General features: G+C 46.1%; 1 protein-coding gene across 1 annotated transcript in view; it reads right to left on the bottom strand.

The window, feature by feature from the left end:
- MRE11 (MRE11 double strand break repair nuclease) overlaps positions 1–18471 on the bottom strand; it is a 434841-nt gene that overhangs the window by 207438 nt on the left and 208932 nt on the right. Inside the window, exon 11 of the mRNA XM_089655629.1 lies at positions 7389–7515. Within this exon, the coding sequence (XP_089511755.1) occupies positions 7389–7515 (127 nt within the window). The remainder of the gene's footprint in view (positions 1–7388; positions 7516–18471) is intronic.

Genomic DNA, 18471 nt, shown 5'->3' with positions numbered 1-18471 from the left:
GCCGGCATCTTTAGTGTGGGCACCCGGCTGTGGAAGTGGGACCGGATATCTGTCAAATTCAGATACCCGCGCCCACTCCCTCCCCAAAGGTCCGCAGTCTCTTCGTCATCCCCTTTACTGTCTGCAATCTCTGGTCATCCCCTGTACTGTGTCCGCAGTCTCTGGCCATCTCCTGTACTATGTCTGCAGTCTCTGGTCATCTCCTTTACTGTGTCCGCAGTCTCTGGCCATCTCCTGTACTTTGTCCGCAGTCTCTGGTCGTCCCCTGTACTGTGTCCACAGTATCTGGTCATCCCCTGTACTGTGTCCGCAGTCTCTGGTCATCCCCTGTACTGTGTCCGCAGTCTATTGTCATCTGTACTGTGTCCGCATTCTCTGGTCATCCCCTGTACTATGTCCGCAGTCTCTGGTCATCTCCTGTACTGTGTCCACAGTTTCTGGCCATCTCCTGTACTGTGTCTGCAGTTTCTGGCCATCTCCTGTACTTTGTCCGCAGTCTCTGGTCGTCCCCTGTACTGTGTCCGCAGTCTCTGGTCATCCCCTGTACTGTGTCCGCAGTCTCTGGTCATCTCCTGTACTTTGTCCGCAGTCTCTGGTCGTCCCCTGTACTGTGTCCGCAGTCACTTGTCATCCCCTGTACTGTGTCCGCAGTCTCTGGTCATCTCCTGTACTATGTCCGCAGTCTCTGGTCATCTCCTGTACTGTGTCCGCAGTTTCTGGCCATCTCCTGTACTTTGTCCGCAGTTTCTGGCCATCTCCTGTACTTTCTCCGCAGTCTCTGGTCGTCCCCTGTACTGTGTCCACAGTATCTGGTCATCCCCTGTACTGTGTCCGCAGTCTCTTGTCATCTGTACTGTGTCCGCAGTCTCTGGCCATTTTCTGTACTTTGTCCGCAGTCTCTGGCCATCTCCTGTACTATGTCCGCAGTCTCTGGTCATCTCCTGTACTATGTCCGCAGTCTCTGGTCATCTCCTGTACTATGTCCGCAGTCTCTGGTCATCTCCTGTACTGTGTCCGCAGTCTCTGGTCATCTCCTGTACTGTGTCCGCAGTTTCTGGCCATCTCCTGTACTTTGTCCGCAGTCTCTGGTCGTCCCCTGTACTGTGTCGACAGTATCTGGTCATCCCCTGTACTGTGTCCGCAGTCTCTTGTCATCTGTACTGTGTCCGCAGTCTCTGGCCATCTCCTGTACTATGTCCGCAGTCTCTGGTCATCTCCTGTACTATATCCGCAGTCTCTGGTCATCCCCTGTACTATATCCGCAGTCTCTGGTCATCCCCTGTACTATGTCAGCAGTCTCTGGTCATCCCCTGTACTATGTCCGCAGTCTCTGGTCATCGCCTGTACTATGTCCGCAGTCTCTGGTCATCGCCTGTACTATGTCCGCAGTCTCTGGTCATCCCCTGTACTATGTCCGCAGTCTCTGGTCACCACCTGTACTATGTCCGCAGTCTCTCGTCATCCCCTGTACTGAGTCCGCAGTCTCAGGTCATCCCCTGTACTGTGTCCGCAGTCTCTGGTCATCCCCTGTACTGTGTCCGCAGTCTCTGGTCATCCCCTGTACTGAGTCCGCAGTCTCTGGTCATCCCCTGTACTGAGTCCGCAGTCTCTGGTCATCCCCAGTACTGAGTCCGCAGTCTCTGGTCATCCCCAGTACTGAGTCCGCAGTCTCTGGTCATCCCCTGTACTGAGTCCGCAGTCTCTGGTCATCCCCTGTACTATGTCCGCAGTCTCTGGTCATCTCCTGTACTATGTCCGCAGTCTCTGGTCATCTCCTGTACTATGTCCGCAGTCTCTGGTCATCTCCTGTACTATGTCCGCAGTCTCTGGTCATCTCCTGTACTGTGTCCGCAGTTTCTGGCCATCTCCTGTACTTTGTCCGCAGTCTCTGGTCGTCCCCTGTACTGTGTCCGCAGTCTCTTGTCATCCCCTGTACTGTGTCCGCAGTCTCTGGTCATCTCCTGTACTATGTCCGCAGTCTCTGGTCATCTCCTGTACTATGTCCGCAGTCTCTGGTCGTCCCCTGTACTGTGTCCGCAGTCACTTGTCATCCCCTGTACTGTGTCCGCAGTCTCTGGTCATCTCCTGTACTATGTCCACAGTCTCTGGTCATCTCCTGTACTATGTCCGCAGTCTCTGGTCATCTCCTGTACTATGTCCGCAGTCTCTGGTCATCTCCTGTACTGTGTCCGCAGTTTCTGGCCATCTCCTGTACTTTGTCCGCAGTCTCTGGTCGTCCCCTGTACTGTGTCCGCAGTCTCTTGTCATCCCCTGTACTGTGTCCGCAGTCTCTGGTCATCTCCTGTACTATGTCCGCAGTCTCTGGTCATCTCCTGTACTATGTCCGCAGTCTCTGGTCGTCCCCTGTACTGTGTCCGCAGTCACTTGTCATCCCCTGTACTGTGTCCGCAGTCTCTGGTCATCTCCTGTACTATGTCCACAGTCTCTGGTCATCTCCTGTACTATGTCCGCAGTCTCTGGTCATCTCCTGTACTATGTCCGCAGTCTCTGGTCATCTCCTGTACTATGTCCGCAGTCTCTGGTCATCTCCTGTACTGTGTCCGCAGTTTCTGGCCATCTCCTGTACTTTGTCCGCAGTCTCTGGTCGTCCCCTGTACTGTGTCCGCAGTCTCTTGTCATCCCCTGTACTGTGTCCGCAGTCTCTGGTCATCTCCTGTACTATGTCCGCAGTCTCTGGTCATCTCCTGTACTTTGTCCGCAGTCTCTGGTCATCTCCTGTACTATGTCCGCAGTCTCTGGTCATCTCCTGTACTGTGTCCGCAGTTTCTGGCCATCTCCTGTACTTTGTCCGCAGTTTCTGGCCATCTCCTGTACTTTCTCCGCAGTCTCTGGTCGTCCCCTGTACTGTGTCCACAGTATCTGGTCATCCCCTGTACTGTGTCCGCAGTCTCTTGTCATCTGTACTGTGTCCGCAGTCTCTGGCCATTTTCTGTACTTTGTCCGCAGTCTCTGGCCATCTCCTGTACTATGTCCGCAGTCTCTGGTCATCTCCTGTACTATGTCCGCAGTCTCTGGTCATCTCCTGTACTATGTCCGCAGTCTCTGGTCATCTCCTGTACTATGTCCGCAGTCTCTGGTCATCTCCTGTACTATGTCCGCAGTCTCTGGTCATCTCCTGTACTGTGTCCGCAGTCTCTGGTCATCTCCTGTACTGTGTCCGCAGTTTCTGGCCGTCTCCTGTACTTTGTCCGCAGTCTCTGGTCGTCCCCTGTACTGTGTCCACAGTATCTGGTCATCCCCTGTACTGTGTCCGCAGTCTCTTGTCATCTGTACTGTGTCCGCAGTCTCTGGCCATCTCCTGTACTATGTCCGCAGTCTCTGGTCATCTCCTGTACTATATCCGCAGTCTCTGGTCATCCCCTGTACTATATCCGCAGTCTCTGGTCATCCCCTGTACTATGTCCGCAGTCTCTGGTCATCCCCTGTACTATGTCAGCAGTCTCTGGTCATCCCCTGTACTATGTCCGCAGTCTCTGGTCATCGCCTGTACTATGTCCGCAGTCTCTGGTCATCGCCTGTACTATGTCCGCAGTCTCTGGTCATCCCCTGTACTATGTCCGCAGTCTCTGGTCATCACCTGTACTATGTCCGCAGTCTCTCGTCATCCCCTGTACTGAGTCCGCAGTCTCTGGTCATCCCCTGTACTGAGTCCGCAGTCTCTGGTCATCCCCTGTACTGTGTCCGCAGTCTCTGGTCATCCCCTGTACCGTGTCCGCAGTCTCTGGTCATCCCCTGTACTGAGTCCGCAGTCTCTGGTCATCCCCTGTACTGAGTCCGCAGTCTCTGGTCATCCCCATTACTGAGTCCGCAGTCTCTGGTCATCCCCAGTACTGAGTCCGCAGTCTCTGGTCATCCCCTGTACTGAGTCCGCAGTCTCTGGTCATCCCCTGTACTATGTCCGCAGTCTCTGGTCATCTCCTGTACTATGTCCGCAGTCTCTGGTCATCTCCTGTACTATGTCCGCAGTCTCTGGTCATCTCCTGTACTGTGTCCGCAGTCTCTGGTCATCTCCTGTACTGTGTCCGCAGTTTCTGGCCATCTCCTGTACTTTGTCCGCAGTCTCTGGTCGTCCCCTGTACTGTGTCCGCAGTCTCTTGTCATCCCCTGTACTGTGTCCGCAGTCTCTGGTCATCTCCTGTACTATGTCCGCAGTCTCTGGTCATCGCCTGTACTATGTCCGCAGTCTCTGGTCATCTCCTGTACTATGTCCGCAGTTTCTGGCCATCTCCTGTACTTTGTCCGCAGTTTCTGGCCATCTCCTGTACTTTGTCCGCAGTCTCTGGTCATCTCCTGTACTTTGTCCGCAGTCTCTGGTCGTCCCCTGTACTGTGTCCACAGTATCTGGTCATCCCCTGTACTGTGTCTACAGTCTCTTGTCAACTGTACTGTGTCCGCAGTCTCTGGCCATTTCCTGTACTTTGTCCGCAGTCTCTGGCCATCTCCTGTACTATGTCCGCAGTCTCTGGTCATCTCCTCTACTGTGTCCGCAATCTCTGGCCATCTCCTGTACTTTGTCCACAGTCTCTGGTCATCTCCTCTACTGTGTCCGCAATCTCTGGCCATCTCCTGTACTTTGTCCACAGTCTCTGGCCATCTCCTGTACTATGTCCGCAGTCTCTGGTCATCTCCTCTACTGTGTCCGCAGTCTCTGGTCATCTCCTGTACTATATCCGCAGTCTCTGGTCATCCCCTGTACTATGTCAGCAGTCTCTGGTCATCCCCTGTACTATGTCCGCAGTCTCTGGTCATCCCCTGTACTATGTCCGCAGTCTCTGGTCATCGCCTGTACTATGTCCGCAGTCTCTGGTCATCCCCTGTACTATGTCCGCAGTCTCTGGTCATCCCCTGTACTATGTCCGCAGTCTCTGGTCATCGCCTGTACTATGTCCGCAGTCTCTGGTCATCCCCTGTACTATGTCCGCAGTCTCTGTTCATCCCCTGTACTGAGTCCGCAGTCTCTGGTCATCCCCTGTACTGTGTCCGCAGTCTCTGGTCATCCCCTGTACTATGTCCGCAGTCTCTGGTCATCTCCTGTACTATGTCCGCAGTCTCTGGTCATCTCCTGTACTCTGTCCGCAGTCTCTGGCCATCTCCTGTACTATGTCCGCAGTCTCTGGTCATCTCCTGTACTATGTCCGCAGTCTCTGGTCATCTCCTGTACTATGTCCGCAGTCTCTGGCCATCTCCTGTACTATGTCCGCAGTCTCTGGTCATCTCCTGTACTGTGTCCGCAGTCTCTGGTCATTTTCTGTACTATGTCTGCAGTCCATTTTTTTCTTGTTTTTCACCTCTAAAACCTAGGCACGTCTTATAGTCAGGTGTGTCTTATGGAGCGAAAAATACGGTATGTAGCTGACATGACATAGAACATATACAGCGCTGACAGCTGGAGCACGTCTTAGGGAAGGGAATAGCTTGTTTGGGCAAGCATGGCCCAAACAAATTACTTAAATTGATACAAAACCTGGAATTAGAGTTTAAAGTAAATAGTTATTTCTTCAATGTGGCTCAGTGGTCAACATTTTTGTCTTGGACTAGGGCCATAGGTTCAAATCCCAACCGCAACGCTACATGCATAAAGTTAGTTATGTTAGTTAAATGTTCTCCCTGTGCTTGTGTAGGCTTGTTCCGGGCACTCCAACACTCGTCCCACACTCGAAAGAAATGCTAGTAGGTTAATTGGTTTCTGTCTGGACTGGCCTTAGTATTGGTATGTATGCATGTTAGGTAGGGACCCCAAGTTCCTTGAGGGCAGGAATTGATATGAATATTCAATACCTGTATATGTAAAGTGCTTTGTATAATTGTTGTCACTATATACAGTACATATGTGTAATAAATTATATCATGGCACACTATAGTCAGTAGGTATACTCTGTAATGAGCTGGTCCAAAAGGAAACAAAAATATCCCAACAATATAATCTGTAAACTGCAAAGAGGTTCTAATACAAAGTTATTTACTTACTAAAAGCATTATCTTAATACCTCTGAAGATTAAGCAGGTCATAAATAATCATGGCCAGTCTGTCCAGTTTTTCAAACGCAAGTCAGATATACTGAAAGTGACTGTGATGCCATACTTTGCAAGTTTGTGTCATGTTCTGTGTTGACGTAGCAGCGGCAGGTGGAACCACAGAGGGGACTAGGCATCTGACACACCCAGAAGTGTGTTGGATGCTGAACATTCTTTAGCTGGTTTTGCTTTTCAAGAGATTAGGGAGATCAGAGGTGCAACCAGCAGGATAGGTAAGTCCTCTTTTGTATACCGAAATCACTTTTTTTTTCTTTATGTTGCTTTAAGGACAGGGAGTGGGAGCTATGAATATGGATACCTTATGATCCTATGGTCAACTGTGCAGCCAGAACAATTTGTTTGGCAGAAACACTTCTCAAGTTAGTTCACTTTGCTACAAAATCTTGAGCAATGGCATGGAAATGTTCCAAGTACATTATATAGTGAAAAATTTGTGGACACCTGACCACACACCTGTATGAGCTTGTTGGACATCTGATTCCAAAACCATGGACATCTTTGTAGTCTCTCAATAAGAGTATGGAAGTGTGTCTTTGGGAATGTGTATGGAAAGGGAATGGGCAGCACAGTGGCTAAATGGTTAGCACTTCCGCCTAGCAGTACTAGGGTCGTTGGTTGGAATCCCAACCACGGCACCACCTGCCTGGAGTTTGCATGTTCTCCCTGAGACTGCGTGGGTTTCCTCCGGGTACTCCGGTTTCCTCCCACACTCCAAGGACATGCTGGTAGGTTAATTGGCTTCGGTCTAAATTTGCCCCAGTATGTGTATGTATGAATGTAAGTTAGGGACCTTAGATTGTACGCCCCTTGAGGGTTAGGGACTGATATGAATGTAAAATATATATGTAAAGCGCTGCGTAAATTGACAGCGCTATATAAGTACCTGAAATAAATAATAATAAATAAATAATAATAAATGTGTGGTCATTCAACCAAAAGATCAATTGTACCATTATGTTGGAGAAGACAAGGACCGCAGTTGGCATTTCGATTCATCCCAAAAATGTTCAATAGAGTAGAGGTCAGGGCTCTCTGCAATCCACTCGAGTACCTCCACACCAAACTCATCAAGCTATACCTTTATGGAGTTGGCTTTGCGCACAGGGGCACAGTCATGATGGAATAGAAGGGCCTTCCCCAAACTGTTACAACACTGGAAGCGCACAATTGTCTAAATGTCTTTGTATAGCTGCATATAGGCTGAGAGATCAGCTATCTACAATGCCAGAGCAGTAGAATCAGAAGTCATTATAGGTAAGGCATTCTTTTAATACAAGAATAGAGGAAGCCGTTATTTATTTACAAGTCAGTAATTGGGCAAATAATCTGACCTTTTTTATCCTTCTGTTCCTTGTGTCTGAAGAAATGTATTATATCTTTAGGATTGGCTGTCTTTTCCACAAACCTCTGGCTAAAACGAAGAGTATTGAAGGGTTCGAATCCACCCGTGTAATCCACCTGGAAAGAGAAGTGGAGCTTTTAATAATTTTATGTTTGCATACATAGTTTCTTGACAGAACACAATATACCGCAAGTCCTAATTTTCCTAAAAGCAATACTTTCCCATTAAAAATTGGTCTTTGTACTTCCTTTGGGTGACATTGTAACCTTTTAGAAATATACAAAGTGTACAAATTTTGTTATTTAGGTATTCAATTCACTCTGACCTCACTACATTTGAATCACTAAATGTGACGCCCCTTGTTACACACATGGAGACTAGACTCCGTATTTGGGCTACGCTACCCCTAAAGTTAATTGAAAAAAATTACATTTTCAAAATGATATATTTCCCAAAATTTGTATATGTATTTAGGGGCTCGCCAATTTTTCTCCCCAGAAAGCTATTTCAAAAAAATTCTTCTTCTTTGAATTCTTTTCTTTGGAACGGGTCGCCAAGGCCTCGCTTCAGGCATCTAAGGCAGATAGGGGTTTGGCATGTCCTAACCTCTGTAACTGTTTTATTGCTTCCCAACTGGCTTATGTATATGATTGGTTTCATGGTCCCTCTCCTACCCCCTCCACCGTTCTCCTATTTGCCCAGTATGGCTCTGTGGCCTCTCTTCGGGACACTCTTTATAGGTCTGTTATTTCACGATGCTCCTATCACTCTTCGATAGATACTAGTTGGCTGGCCTGGTGGGAGGGGGGGCAAGGTGTTATCGCCATATTCTGGTGTGTGTCCCCAAATTCCCCTGTGGTACAACCCCAATATCCCTGAACGTCTAAGTCACTCTGATTCAAGGTGGTGGAGTCGTCTCTCATCTCTCACATGTTTTTACTGATGGCTGTTCTATATCCTTTGAAGACTAAAAGGCTCACCATACTTCCGGCGCCACATGAGGTAGGGAAGGCATCCTGCGGCTCCGGAGCGATTCGCATATAAATACGGCTCCCTGCACCGGAGGACCGCGGTATACGGCACGGGAGTGCCCCCCTGCCTCTCCCGCTCCCGACCACATATGGAGCGGTATTTGCGGCCAGCATCGTCCGGCCAGGATCCCGCTCCCTGTGCACAGAGGGACAGGTCTCCCATCTGTGCAGCCAAGATGGCCGCCGATGATCATGCTGCAGACAGCAGCCTACACTCCCCAGAGCCAGATGTACAGTGCAGCAGCCACAGTTCTCCTACCCTGATGGCCAACATGGAGACAGACCGAGGGCCAGACCCAGATCCAGAGTCGGGATACGGTAGGAGAGATGTACAGCCGCCTCACACACTATTGACAGGGCATGCTGAGCACAGTAGTCCCACAGACCAATAAGACCAAATTGCACAGGCTATTGCTTCTCTATTGCTACCAAACATTACAAAAGCAGTGGACAGAGCGGTGAATCAGGGAATAGAACAGCTCAGAAAAGACTTGGGAGAAAATGTTAACCGCATAACCGAAGTTGAGCAGCGCCTCTCTGACTTAGAGGATGAATGCCAAGCTATGCAGGCGAGTGCTACGCAAGCCAAACGTGAGCAGCAAGCCATCCTAGAAAAGCTAGATGATTTAGAGAACCGTTCACGTAGGAACACTTTACGGGTGGTGGGCCTTCCAGAATCCTTTAGCCCAGGTCTGCTGCCTGAAATCTGCTCTAAACCCATACCCGCAGCATTGGGAATTGCGACGCCTTGCCAAGTTGAAAGGGTGCATAGGCTGGGTACCCCCTCGAATGACCGACGTGAACCACGATCCACAATTGTTAAATATCTTAATTACGCTGACCGAGTGGCCATTCTTAACTCGTTTCGTAATTCACGATTCCTACAACTGGATGGGCACAAGCTTTTATTGTTTGCTGATTATTCGCCAGAGGTCTCTCGCAAACGCAAATCGTTCCAGTCAATTTGTACTACACTATTTCAGAAAGGGATACAATTTACCCTTGCCTATCCCGCTACGCTTCGCGTCACTACGCCTGCAGGGGAATCTAAATCATTTGTGCACCCAGAGGAAGCCCTTCTTTACTTGCAAAGCAACTTTCCTGATGCCGGTGGTTCTCAACAACCGCCTCGAGATCTTGGCCCGCGAGATCAACGTAGTCCCAGAAAGGACCCACCGAAATGCCAACGCATTAACCGTGCATCGACAAACCAAAGATCACCCTGACGGCTGAGTCACACGTTACTGGCCAATCTATAAACTGCTCTTTACCTACCGACAATGTCTAGTTTAAATACATTACTATCGGTTACTTACGATGTTTAAGCTTGCCCTACTTGGAATTGCTAGCTCTATCTCATGCTTATAATAGCTTGTTTTTTAACCTGTTTACACTGTATTATTACATCTTTGGCTGCCGTGCTGCCATAGATGATGTGGTGATCTGATCCCTTCCCACTTTCACTAATGGCCTATGCTGCCGTAGGGGGCTCTACCTTTCTCCTATTTGTTTACACACCTCCTTGGTGCGGGATCTACAACCCATCATTTCCGGTAACGCAGGCTACAGAAAGGAGACCACATGCGGAATAATGTGAAGTCCAGGATAACTGTGCAGTTTATTGTTCTTTTTGTTTTTCTGAGCGCCCCATGTTGGGTCGGTCGGATTATTGTATGTTCTCACCCCCTTCTTCCTCCCTTTCTCTTTCTCTTCCTTCCTTATTATTCGGAGACCCTACAATGCCACTTCCTCTCATACAGACCCGAGGGGACACAGATCATGGGACTGATTTCACGGATCGGCGGCTAGCTAAGGACGATTTAGATACCTTTCTGATCATCTCTACACCTAGTTCTTTATGCTTCGGGTGATCTCTTGGAATGTTAAGGGCCTGAGGTCGCCGCATAAACGCATGGCCATTCTTAGACATTTAAAACGTATGAAGGCAGATATTGCACTCCTTCAGGAAACTCACCTCACCCAAACAGATTTTATACGTATGAAAAAATTGTGGGTGGGACAGGTATGGGGGTCACCATCTCCCTCTGGCAAAGCAGGGGTGCTCATCCTTTTTCATAAACGTATTACACCGGACATTGTCCAGTTAGTCACAGATGAGGAGGGCCAATACGTTGTAGCACATGTCATGCTAGACTCCTCCCCTTTAGTATTGACCAATATATACGCCCCAAACTCCTCGCCCAAACCTTTTTTTCAAGATCTGTCCTCAAAATTGTCCAATTTTTTACACCTCCCTGTACTAGTAGGAGGCGACTTCAATCAATGTATGGACATACGGGAAGATAAACAAAAACCCTTTATACCAAATTGCCCAACTAATCCCACCTCTTCATCAACACCTTCATTATTACGCAACTTCACAGAGTCGCTGCAGTTCACAGATGTGTGGCGATTGACTCACCCAGAGGGGAAGGAATTCACATTCTTCTCTCCTGTATATCATACCCTGTCCAGAATCGATTATTTTTTTGTTAATCGCGCGCTTTTGCAAAACATCTCAGATTCTGAGGTACATGACATAGTGATCTCTGATCACTCCCCGATTTCTATTTGCATGCAACATATGCAAAATACTCACCACCCACATACCTGGCATTTCCCCTCCTTCCTAGCACACAATCGGGATTTGTTTCACCTACTGAATACTGCATGGAGCGAGTTTTGTGAAACAAATGCAGAACATCTATCAGATCCTAACCTTTTTTGGGAGACAGGCAAAACGGTCTTACGTGGCAGAATCATAGCGTTCACTTCCACATACAAGAAAAACCTTCTTCGTAATTATTCAGCAGCAAGTCTGCGTTTAAGACAGGCACAGCAAGATCTAGCAAATCTAAATTCCCACGAACATAGGACTGCATGGTCAGAGGCCAAGCATCAATTTGACGTGTGGGCTGCTGCCCAAGAGTCCATACACAAATCATACAATGACCTGCATTTTCATAAATTCGGCAACAAGCCAGGCAAATTGTTAGCAAGGTTGTGTAAAAAACCTTTCACACCTACTCTTTTTACGTCTCTGAGAGATGCACAGGGAGTGCTAAAAACAGACCCTCCAGACATTATACACGTATTAGAACAATTCTACCAAAATCTGTATGGCCCGGACCCTATAGACATATCTGAAGCTACCTCTTTCTTGGACCAGGTTACACTGCCTAGGTTAGATCCCACTTCACTTCAAGCTTTAAATGCTCCCATTACCTTATCGGATGTGTCCCTAGCTATTAAATCACTTGCAAATGGTAAAGCCCCGGGCCCGGATGGCTATACCGCCGAATTTTACAAGTTAATGGCGGGGTCCATTTCTCCTACATTACAATTGGTGTTCCAGACCATTCAGGAAGGAGATTACATTCCCTCAGGTTCTCAAGCCTACATCAAATTGATAGCCAAAAAAAACAAAGACCCGTTAGAACCGGGCTCGTATCGTCCCATATCGCTGCTGAATCTAGATGCAAAGCTTTTATCAAAAATCATAGCAACCCGCCTAGCATCTATCTTACCTGCTCTTATACACCCTTCCCAAGCGGGATTCGTACAAGGGCGCTCAGCTGCTTCAAATATTCGGAAGGTGATATCCGCTTTGAATCAAGCCACGACCGACACACTCCTAGACGCGGCAATAGTTTCATTAGACGCCGAAAAGGCTTTTGATAATGTTAGTTTTGAATGGCTTTTTTTAGCGCTCGGAAAGTTTGGATTTGAGGGCTCGTTTATGCATTTGATTCACACCATGTACTCATCTCCAACAGCCCAAGTTGTAGCAGCAGGACACATATCTAACCCTATTTATCTTCATAAAGGCACAAGACAGGGGTGCCCACTGTCCCCGCTACTTTTCAATCTAGCTATAGAACCACTAGCTCGCTTCTTATTGTCAAAATCTTGGACAGGAAGAGTTGAGACTCGCGCTGTTTGTGGACGATATTTTAATTTTTACTTCAAGCCCCTCCCTCGACTTGCCCTATATTCAACATATCTTCTCCTCCTTCCACTTATACTCCGGACTCCGTATTAACTTTTCAAAAAGCGAGGTGCTTCCGCTATTCCACTCCCGCCTTCCGGAATGGACTCTAACTTCCCAATTCAAAATCGCTACCAAATATATTACCTATCTAGGTATAAAAATAGGGAAACTTGCTTCATCATTATATACAATAAATTATACGCCAACGATTACAAAGATTATTGGGGAATTGGATATGTGGAAGGAACTACCGCTTTCCCTCTTGGGCAGATCACATCTCTTCAAGATGGTCAGCTTCCCGAAACTCCTTTACCCACTCCAAACCATACCTCTTTTGCTCAAACACAAAGACATAGCGAGACTGAACAGGGCTATATCGGCTTTCTTATGGAAAGGCAAACGTCCCCGTATAGCACTGGACAAGCTGTTTCTACCTAGATGTGAGGGAGGCTCTGGGCTCCCTAATATTCGCATCTACAATCTTTCCTGTCTACTTCGTATAGGACTAGACTGGCTCACCCAATCTTCCAAATACTCTATCACTTAGAATCTGCAATAGCATTTCCGTATGATCTCTCGGCCCTGTTGCACTCCAAGGTTAATTCTCTGACGCCCCACTTAAAACATAACCCACTTATCCGAGACACTCTTATTACATGGAGGGAAGTCAGGCGAAAATTGGGGGTCTCTCCTTGGCTTTCACGCTTCCTTCCTATTCATCATAACCCCTCTTTACCTCCCCCTCAATCTCACGATGCATATGATACGTGGCGATCTCAACAACTGACTTTGGTACACCAACTATATGACGTCTCTACAGGTTCCCCGAAACTTCTTAATAGTATTCTACAAACCTATGGACTTCCGGCACATCACTTCTTCTAAATACTACAAGTGAGGAACTTTGTTAACTCCATGGCCCCTATTAAATCTACCAGATTTCAATCGACATTCATTGACGTCTTAGCGAACTCTCGCAAGTACAACATCTCAAATATATATAGTCCGCTGAATCTTCTTTTTACCAAGCCTTTAGAGACATTCAGTACAGCGAAATCCTGGGTCAAGGACTTCGATAATACAATTACAGCAGACCAACTATTGTCAGGTTTTCAATCCACTTGTGCCTTTAATAGTAACGAGTTCTGGCGTGAACAACAGCTCAAGATTTTACATCATGCTTACATACCTTGTCTTTACTCTAAAACAGACTGGGCTCTGTCTACCTGCCCTCTATGTGGAATTCAAAAACCATCCCTACAACACAGATTGTGGACCTGTCCCCCTATTTCGGCATTCTGGCAGCAAGTGGTTCATTTCATATCCATCATCACAGCTTTCTGCTTACCCATCCACCCGCTGCCGCTGCTCTTCGGATATCTGGAACATCCAATCATTGGCCTCTTTTCTTCACAAACATCATCCTTCAGAGACAATAAATCCTGGATATCAACCTGCCTTTTAATTGCAAGACGTCTCATTCTCCGCCAATGGGTATCCGACACCCCACCAACTATGACGGGGGTTAAACAAGAACTCAACACTCTCTTACGCCTGGACAGGCTTCACCTAATCACCTCTCCCACTACATCAAAGGAATCCAATTACTATAGAAAATGGAACTCATATATTACAGGCTCATTATCCATGCAAGAGCAGGCTTTCTTTACCCAGACAAGTGTTTGTTATAACTCATCTGTTGATCGGCTGTGTGTATTGGCTACCTATCTAACTTGCCTATGACCATTTCTAACTTCCTTATTTTCATATACTCCGACTCCATAATCACTTTTTCAATCTATGATCCTTTATAAATTCGACACTGTTCCTACACAATTGATTTTCATTAGCCAGATGGAAGATGACATTTCCTTCACATCGCATCACATCACATTACATCACCCACGGTGGAATATGTACCAACATATATTTGATACATATGCACGCCATCTGATTGCTAACCTATATCTTGCTGATTTTTCCACATCTCGGTCCCTTGGTCTCTTGTCTCTTCTTCTCATTTTCTTTTTCTCCATACTATCTCTACACCTTCCAGTATAATCCTCTCCATTCAGCTCATAATTGGATTGCATAATCCCGATGGGATGTTATTTTTCTCTACATGTACGAACCTCATCTTTCACACCCTCTCATACTACTTTTCCTATTTGGCTATCACCATGATTAGTATATCATAGTAATGCAATAGCGCCCATTTCTAGCGGCTGTCATTACCGATTTAGGGCTGTGTTCAGTTTATTTGCCACACTACTGCACCCAGCTAGACTTGATGTCACATGGGTATTATAACTGTGTCATTATTTCTTTATGTTTATAATTTGTTAAAACCTAATAAAAAATTAAAAAAAAAAAAGAAAGGCTCACCATGGAGTGACTAACACATTTTTCTATTAATTTTTACTGCTACGGCATGCTATACAGGTTCAAATTTGGGACTCTGGCCTTTGAGCTTTCTAATTCGTCCCTTGAAAAGCTACTGCTGGACCGGGATATGGTAAAGCTGGTCACTACCTTCTATACCCATCTCCAGGCGGCCAGGACTAACCCTTTTTAAATTGCTCTTCATATGTGGAAGGCGGTACTCCCTAGGCTGCTTGGGGAGGGTTGGGAGGCGGAGGTCTGTTTCCAAGGTCTTATTAGCACTGCTGATAGGTTTACTCAATTCAAGTTCATACATCATCTTCATTATACCCCAGCTAGGCTGGCCCGCATGGGCTTAGGATCGGCGTCCTCTTGTCCCCGGAGCGGTTTTGGGGGTGCTGATCTGTTGCATGTTTTGGCCTGTCCGGCCCTTGGTTAGTACTGGCAGGACCTTTTTACTTTCTTCGACGAAACTCTACATTTGCCGGTACCACTTACCCCGGAGATTGGCCTGTTGGGTACTTTGAATGATTTTGTCCCTCAAACTCAGTCTAGAATATTGATATGCTTGCTCCTGTTTTATGCGAAAAGTGACACTCCGCCCTCTATACAACGATTCTATTGAATGGTTAATCCTGTTCTGCCTAAATATAAGCTGATCTATAAAGGTCCGGCCTGCCCTAAAAAGTTCACAAAAATCTGGCAACCTTGGTTGGACATATCGGACTCTTTCTGGGGGGGATACTCACTTATCACAGTCACTGTTGCAGTGTTCTATGACCTGAGTAGTGGAGGTTATGGGCTAGCAATCTCTTCTGTCGTGTACAGGGAATGGATGACGCAAGTGTTGGTGTGTGGTTGTGTCGGTTGCGTATGTATAGCTGTGTGTTGGATGGTTTTCGATTGTTTGCCTGCCATGCTTTTATCTGTAATTGTCATTGTTTTCTGTAAGGGACTAATGGCCTAGCAATAACTTGGTTACTGCTTCCATCCCCTCTCCATGTAACCCTTACCCTTATGTTTTAGTTTGGGGTTCCTTTTGTCATTTGTCTCTCTCTGTTATTGTACTTGTTTTAAAAAAGCAAAATAAATAAACACCTTTTAAAAAAAGAAATATACAACGTGAGTCTGCAGCAGGGGGCTGATCTGTAACTGACATGGCTCTGTCATCTCAGAGCCAGCACTGCACTCTAGTACTGGCGTACTGGGATCACTGCAAGAGGTAATATATATCTGGGAGTGTTACACATACTCATTACTAAGAATGCTGCACTTGCCATGAAAAAAAATATATCTGATGCCAGCTCCCCTTTCAGGAGAGGCACAAACAAGCCAATAAAAAGGTTGCTCTTAAAGAGCATTACCTGATGTCAAACTAGTCCCACCACCACCCTATTGGCTTCTAAGGCTATATCAGTTATGGACCAATAAGGATGTGCTGGTGGTAGGACAGGGCAGGGTCCCACTTTTTGGAAGCAATTCCATCAACAGAATTATAAAGAGACTTGCCTTGTGTTTCACTACGGCACCCCAAACACAAGCTTTAATACATGAATAAGATAGGCATCAGATGTCTCAACATTTCCTCTTCTGAACACCTAATCTCTCTCATCAAATGACCTACCCTAGACACAGGCACCTGGGAGTTAAAAGTCAAGTGAGGATTGAAGGGGGCTTCAACTTTAGTCTTTCCTATGCACCAATACACTTACACTTACACTACGCTTAGCTCAATAATGAAACATAAACACTGTAAATTAAATTTCTAGGTACTCCTTTCTTAGGAGATTTCTGCAAAGGCTTTCTATGTTCCCCCTGAGCTTGTAAGGGACTCCTCCAAATTTTAAACACAATCTAAAAACATGCGAGAAGAATAAATAGGCCCCTCTTGGAAATTACAAAACTCTTTGTGCTTATTCACAGAGGGAAGCTCAGCTCTAACTCGCCATGAAACCCAAAAGCTGTGGGAAGCTGACATCTTATCAGACATCAGCTGTACTCTGGCAGATTAGATATGTGCCTAGGAAAAGTTATAGGTGGTCACAGTAATGAATGGAAATCTACAGATTATCCTACTGAGAAAAACAATAAATGTGTTACTGAAAATGGACCAGAAATTCACACAACCAAGAACCCTTACATAGAATGAATGAACTGTGAGCTAGAAATCATCAAAAAGCACGCTTTCCTGAGTAAGAGTAAACTTTTTAAAGCTGGGCTTAAAGCAGAACTTTACCCATAACAACCTGATAAAAAATAATGTTCTTTGGCAAGGAACATACATTCCATGTTCATAATTATGCTACTAAAATTAGTATGTGCTGTAAATTCCCTCCAGCATTGCTCCCGTTTTGTCTTAGGACCCAGAGCACCTGAGCAGTAGTAAATCTTTAGGCTGTCAACAGATCAGCCTCTACATTTTGGCATTGCCAAAAAAAAAAAAAAACAGAGAGCAACTAAGCATGTGCAGAGCAGGGTGAGACAGTATATTACTGTTTTTTTTCCAGTATAGGCACTCATTTTACATAGCTATATTTGCAAAAGACACCAGCCAAAAGTTACATAGTTAGCCTGGCTGAAAAAAGAAAAAAGTCCATCCAGTTCAACCATAAAAAAAACAAAACAAAAACAAGTTATAATTCTATACCCACACCGAGTTCACTATATGAACCACTGATGTCTTTATACATGTTGATCATATCCCCCCTTAATCTCCTCTTCTCAAGAGAGAATAAATTCAGTTCCTCTAATCTTTCCTCATAGCTGATCTCCTCCATGCCTCTTATCAGTCAGTCTGGTTGCCCTTCTCTGCACTTTCTCCAGTTCCCCAATGTTCTTTCTGTGAATTGGTGCCCAAAACTGAAGTGCATATTCTACATGAGGTTTTACTAATGATTTGTATCGGGGTAATATGATATCTCTCTCTCTCTCTGCAGTCTATCTAGCAGGACTTAATTTTCTGACTAAAGTTCCACTTTCAGGCAAATACATACTACTAACTTAAGTCTCACTTCCATCTTTTTTAATGTGTTCTGTTCCCTGTAGTACTTCGTCCTACCTCTTTGTGTGCAGTTTAAGGCTAACTGTGAGGGCAAGGTGAACCTCCTTCCTCCATGGTTGTCCAACAACACAGCTAGCAAAGACACAGTTGCTTTGACAAATGTAACTTTTTTCTGTCTCTAAGCACTTGCCCAAGACAAGTAACTCACGAGGAATATAATAAATAGAAATAAAGTGCAGCGCTGAGTATACGTAAAGTCACAATCTGATTCAATATGCAGTCGATGCTATGTATAGTGCCAGTAAGCGTATCCTTCTTTATGGTGTTCCAAGCAAAAGAAAAAATTATGTGCTTACCAGAAGCGCATAGACCATGCGCATTGATATATCCAAAACCAGGAGCATCAGGGTAACAAGGTATGCATCTGGGGCATCCGTCTCCTAATGGGCAGCTCAGCAGTAACTGAGTGATGAATGTTCCAGAGGCCTCCTTCAAGGATCAGCAGGGTCCGCCACTTGATTACAGGATTTCCCCTTCTCTGGATGGTGAAGAGCTTCCCAGGGTCTGCATACTTAAAGGCTCCGTAAAGGAGTCATAAAAAAATGCCCATAGCGTAATATTGCCAAAAAGTAATACATTTATTAAATACACAAATATCCAATAAAAT

The sequence above is a fragment of the Staurois parvus genome, unplaced genomic scaffold (genome assembly GCF_062004578.1).
Source record: "Staurois parvus isolate SC_StPar_1 unplaced genomic scaffold, SC_StPar_1.0 ptg000858l, whole genome shotgun sequence".
Lineage (NCBI taxonomy): Eukaryota > Metazoa > Chordata > Amphibia > Anura > Ranidae > Staurois > Staurois parvus.
This window is presented reverse-complemented; position numbering and strand designations above follow the sequence as displayed.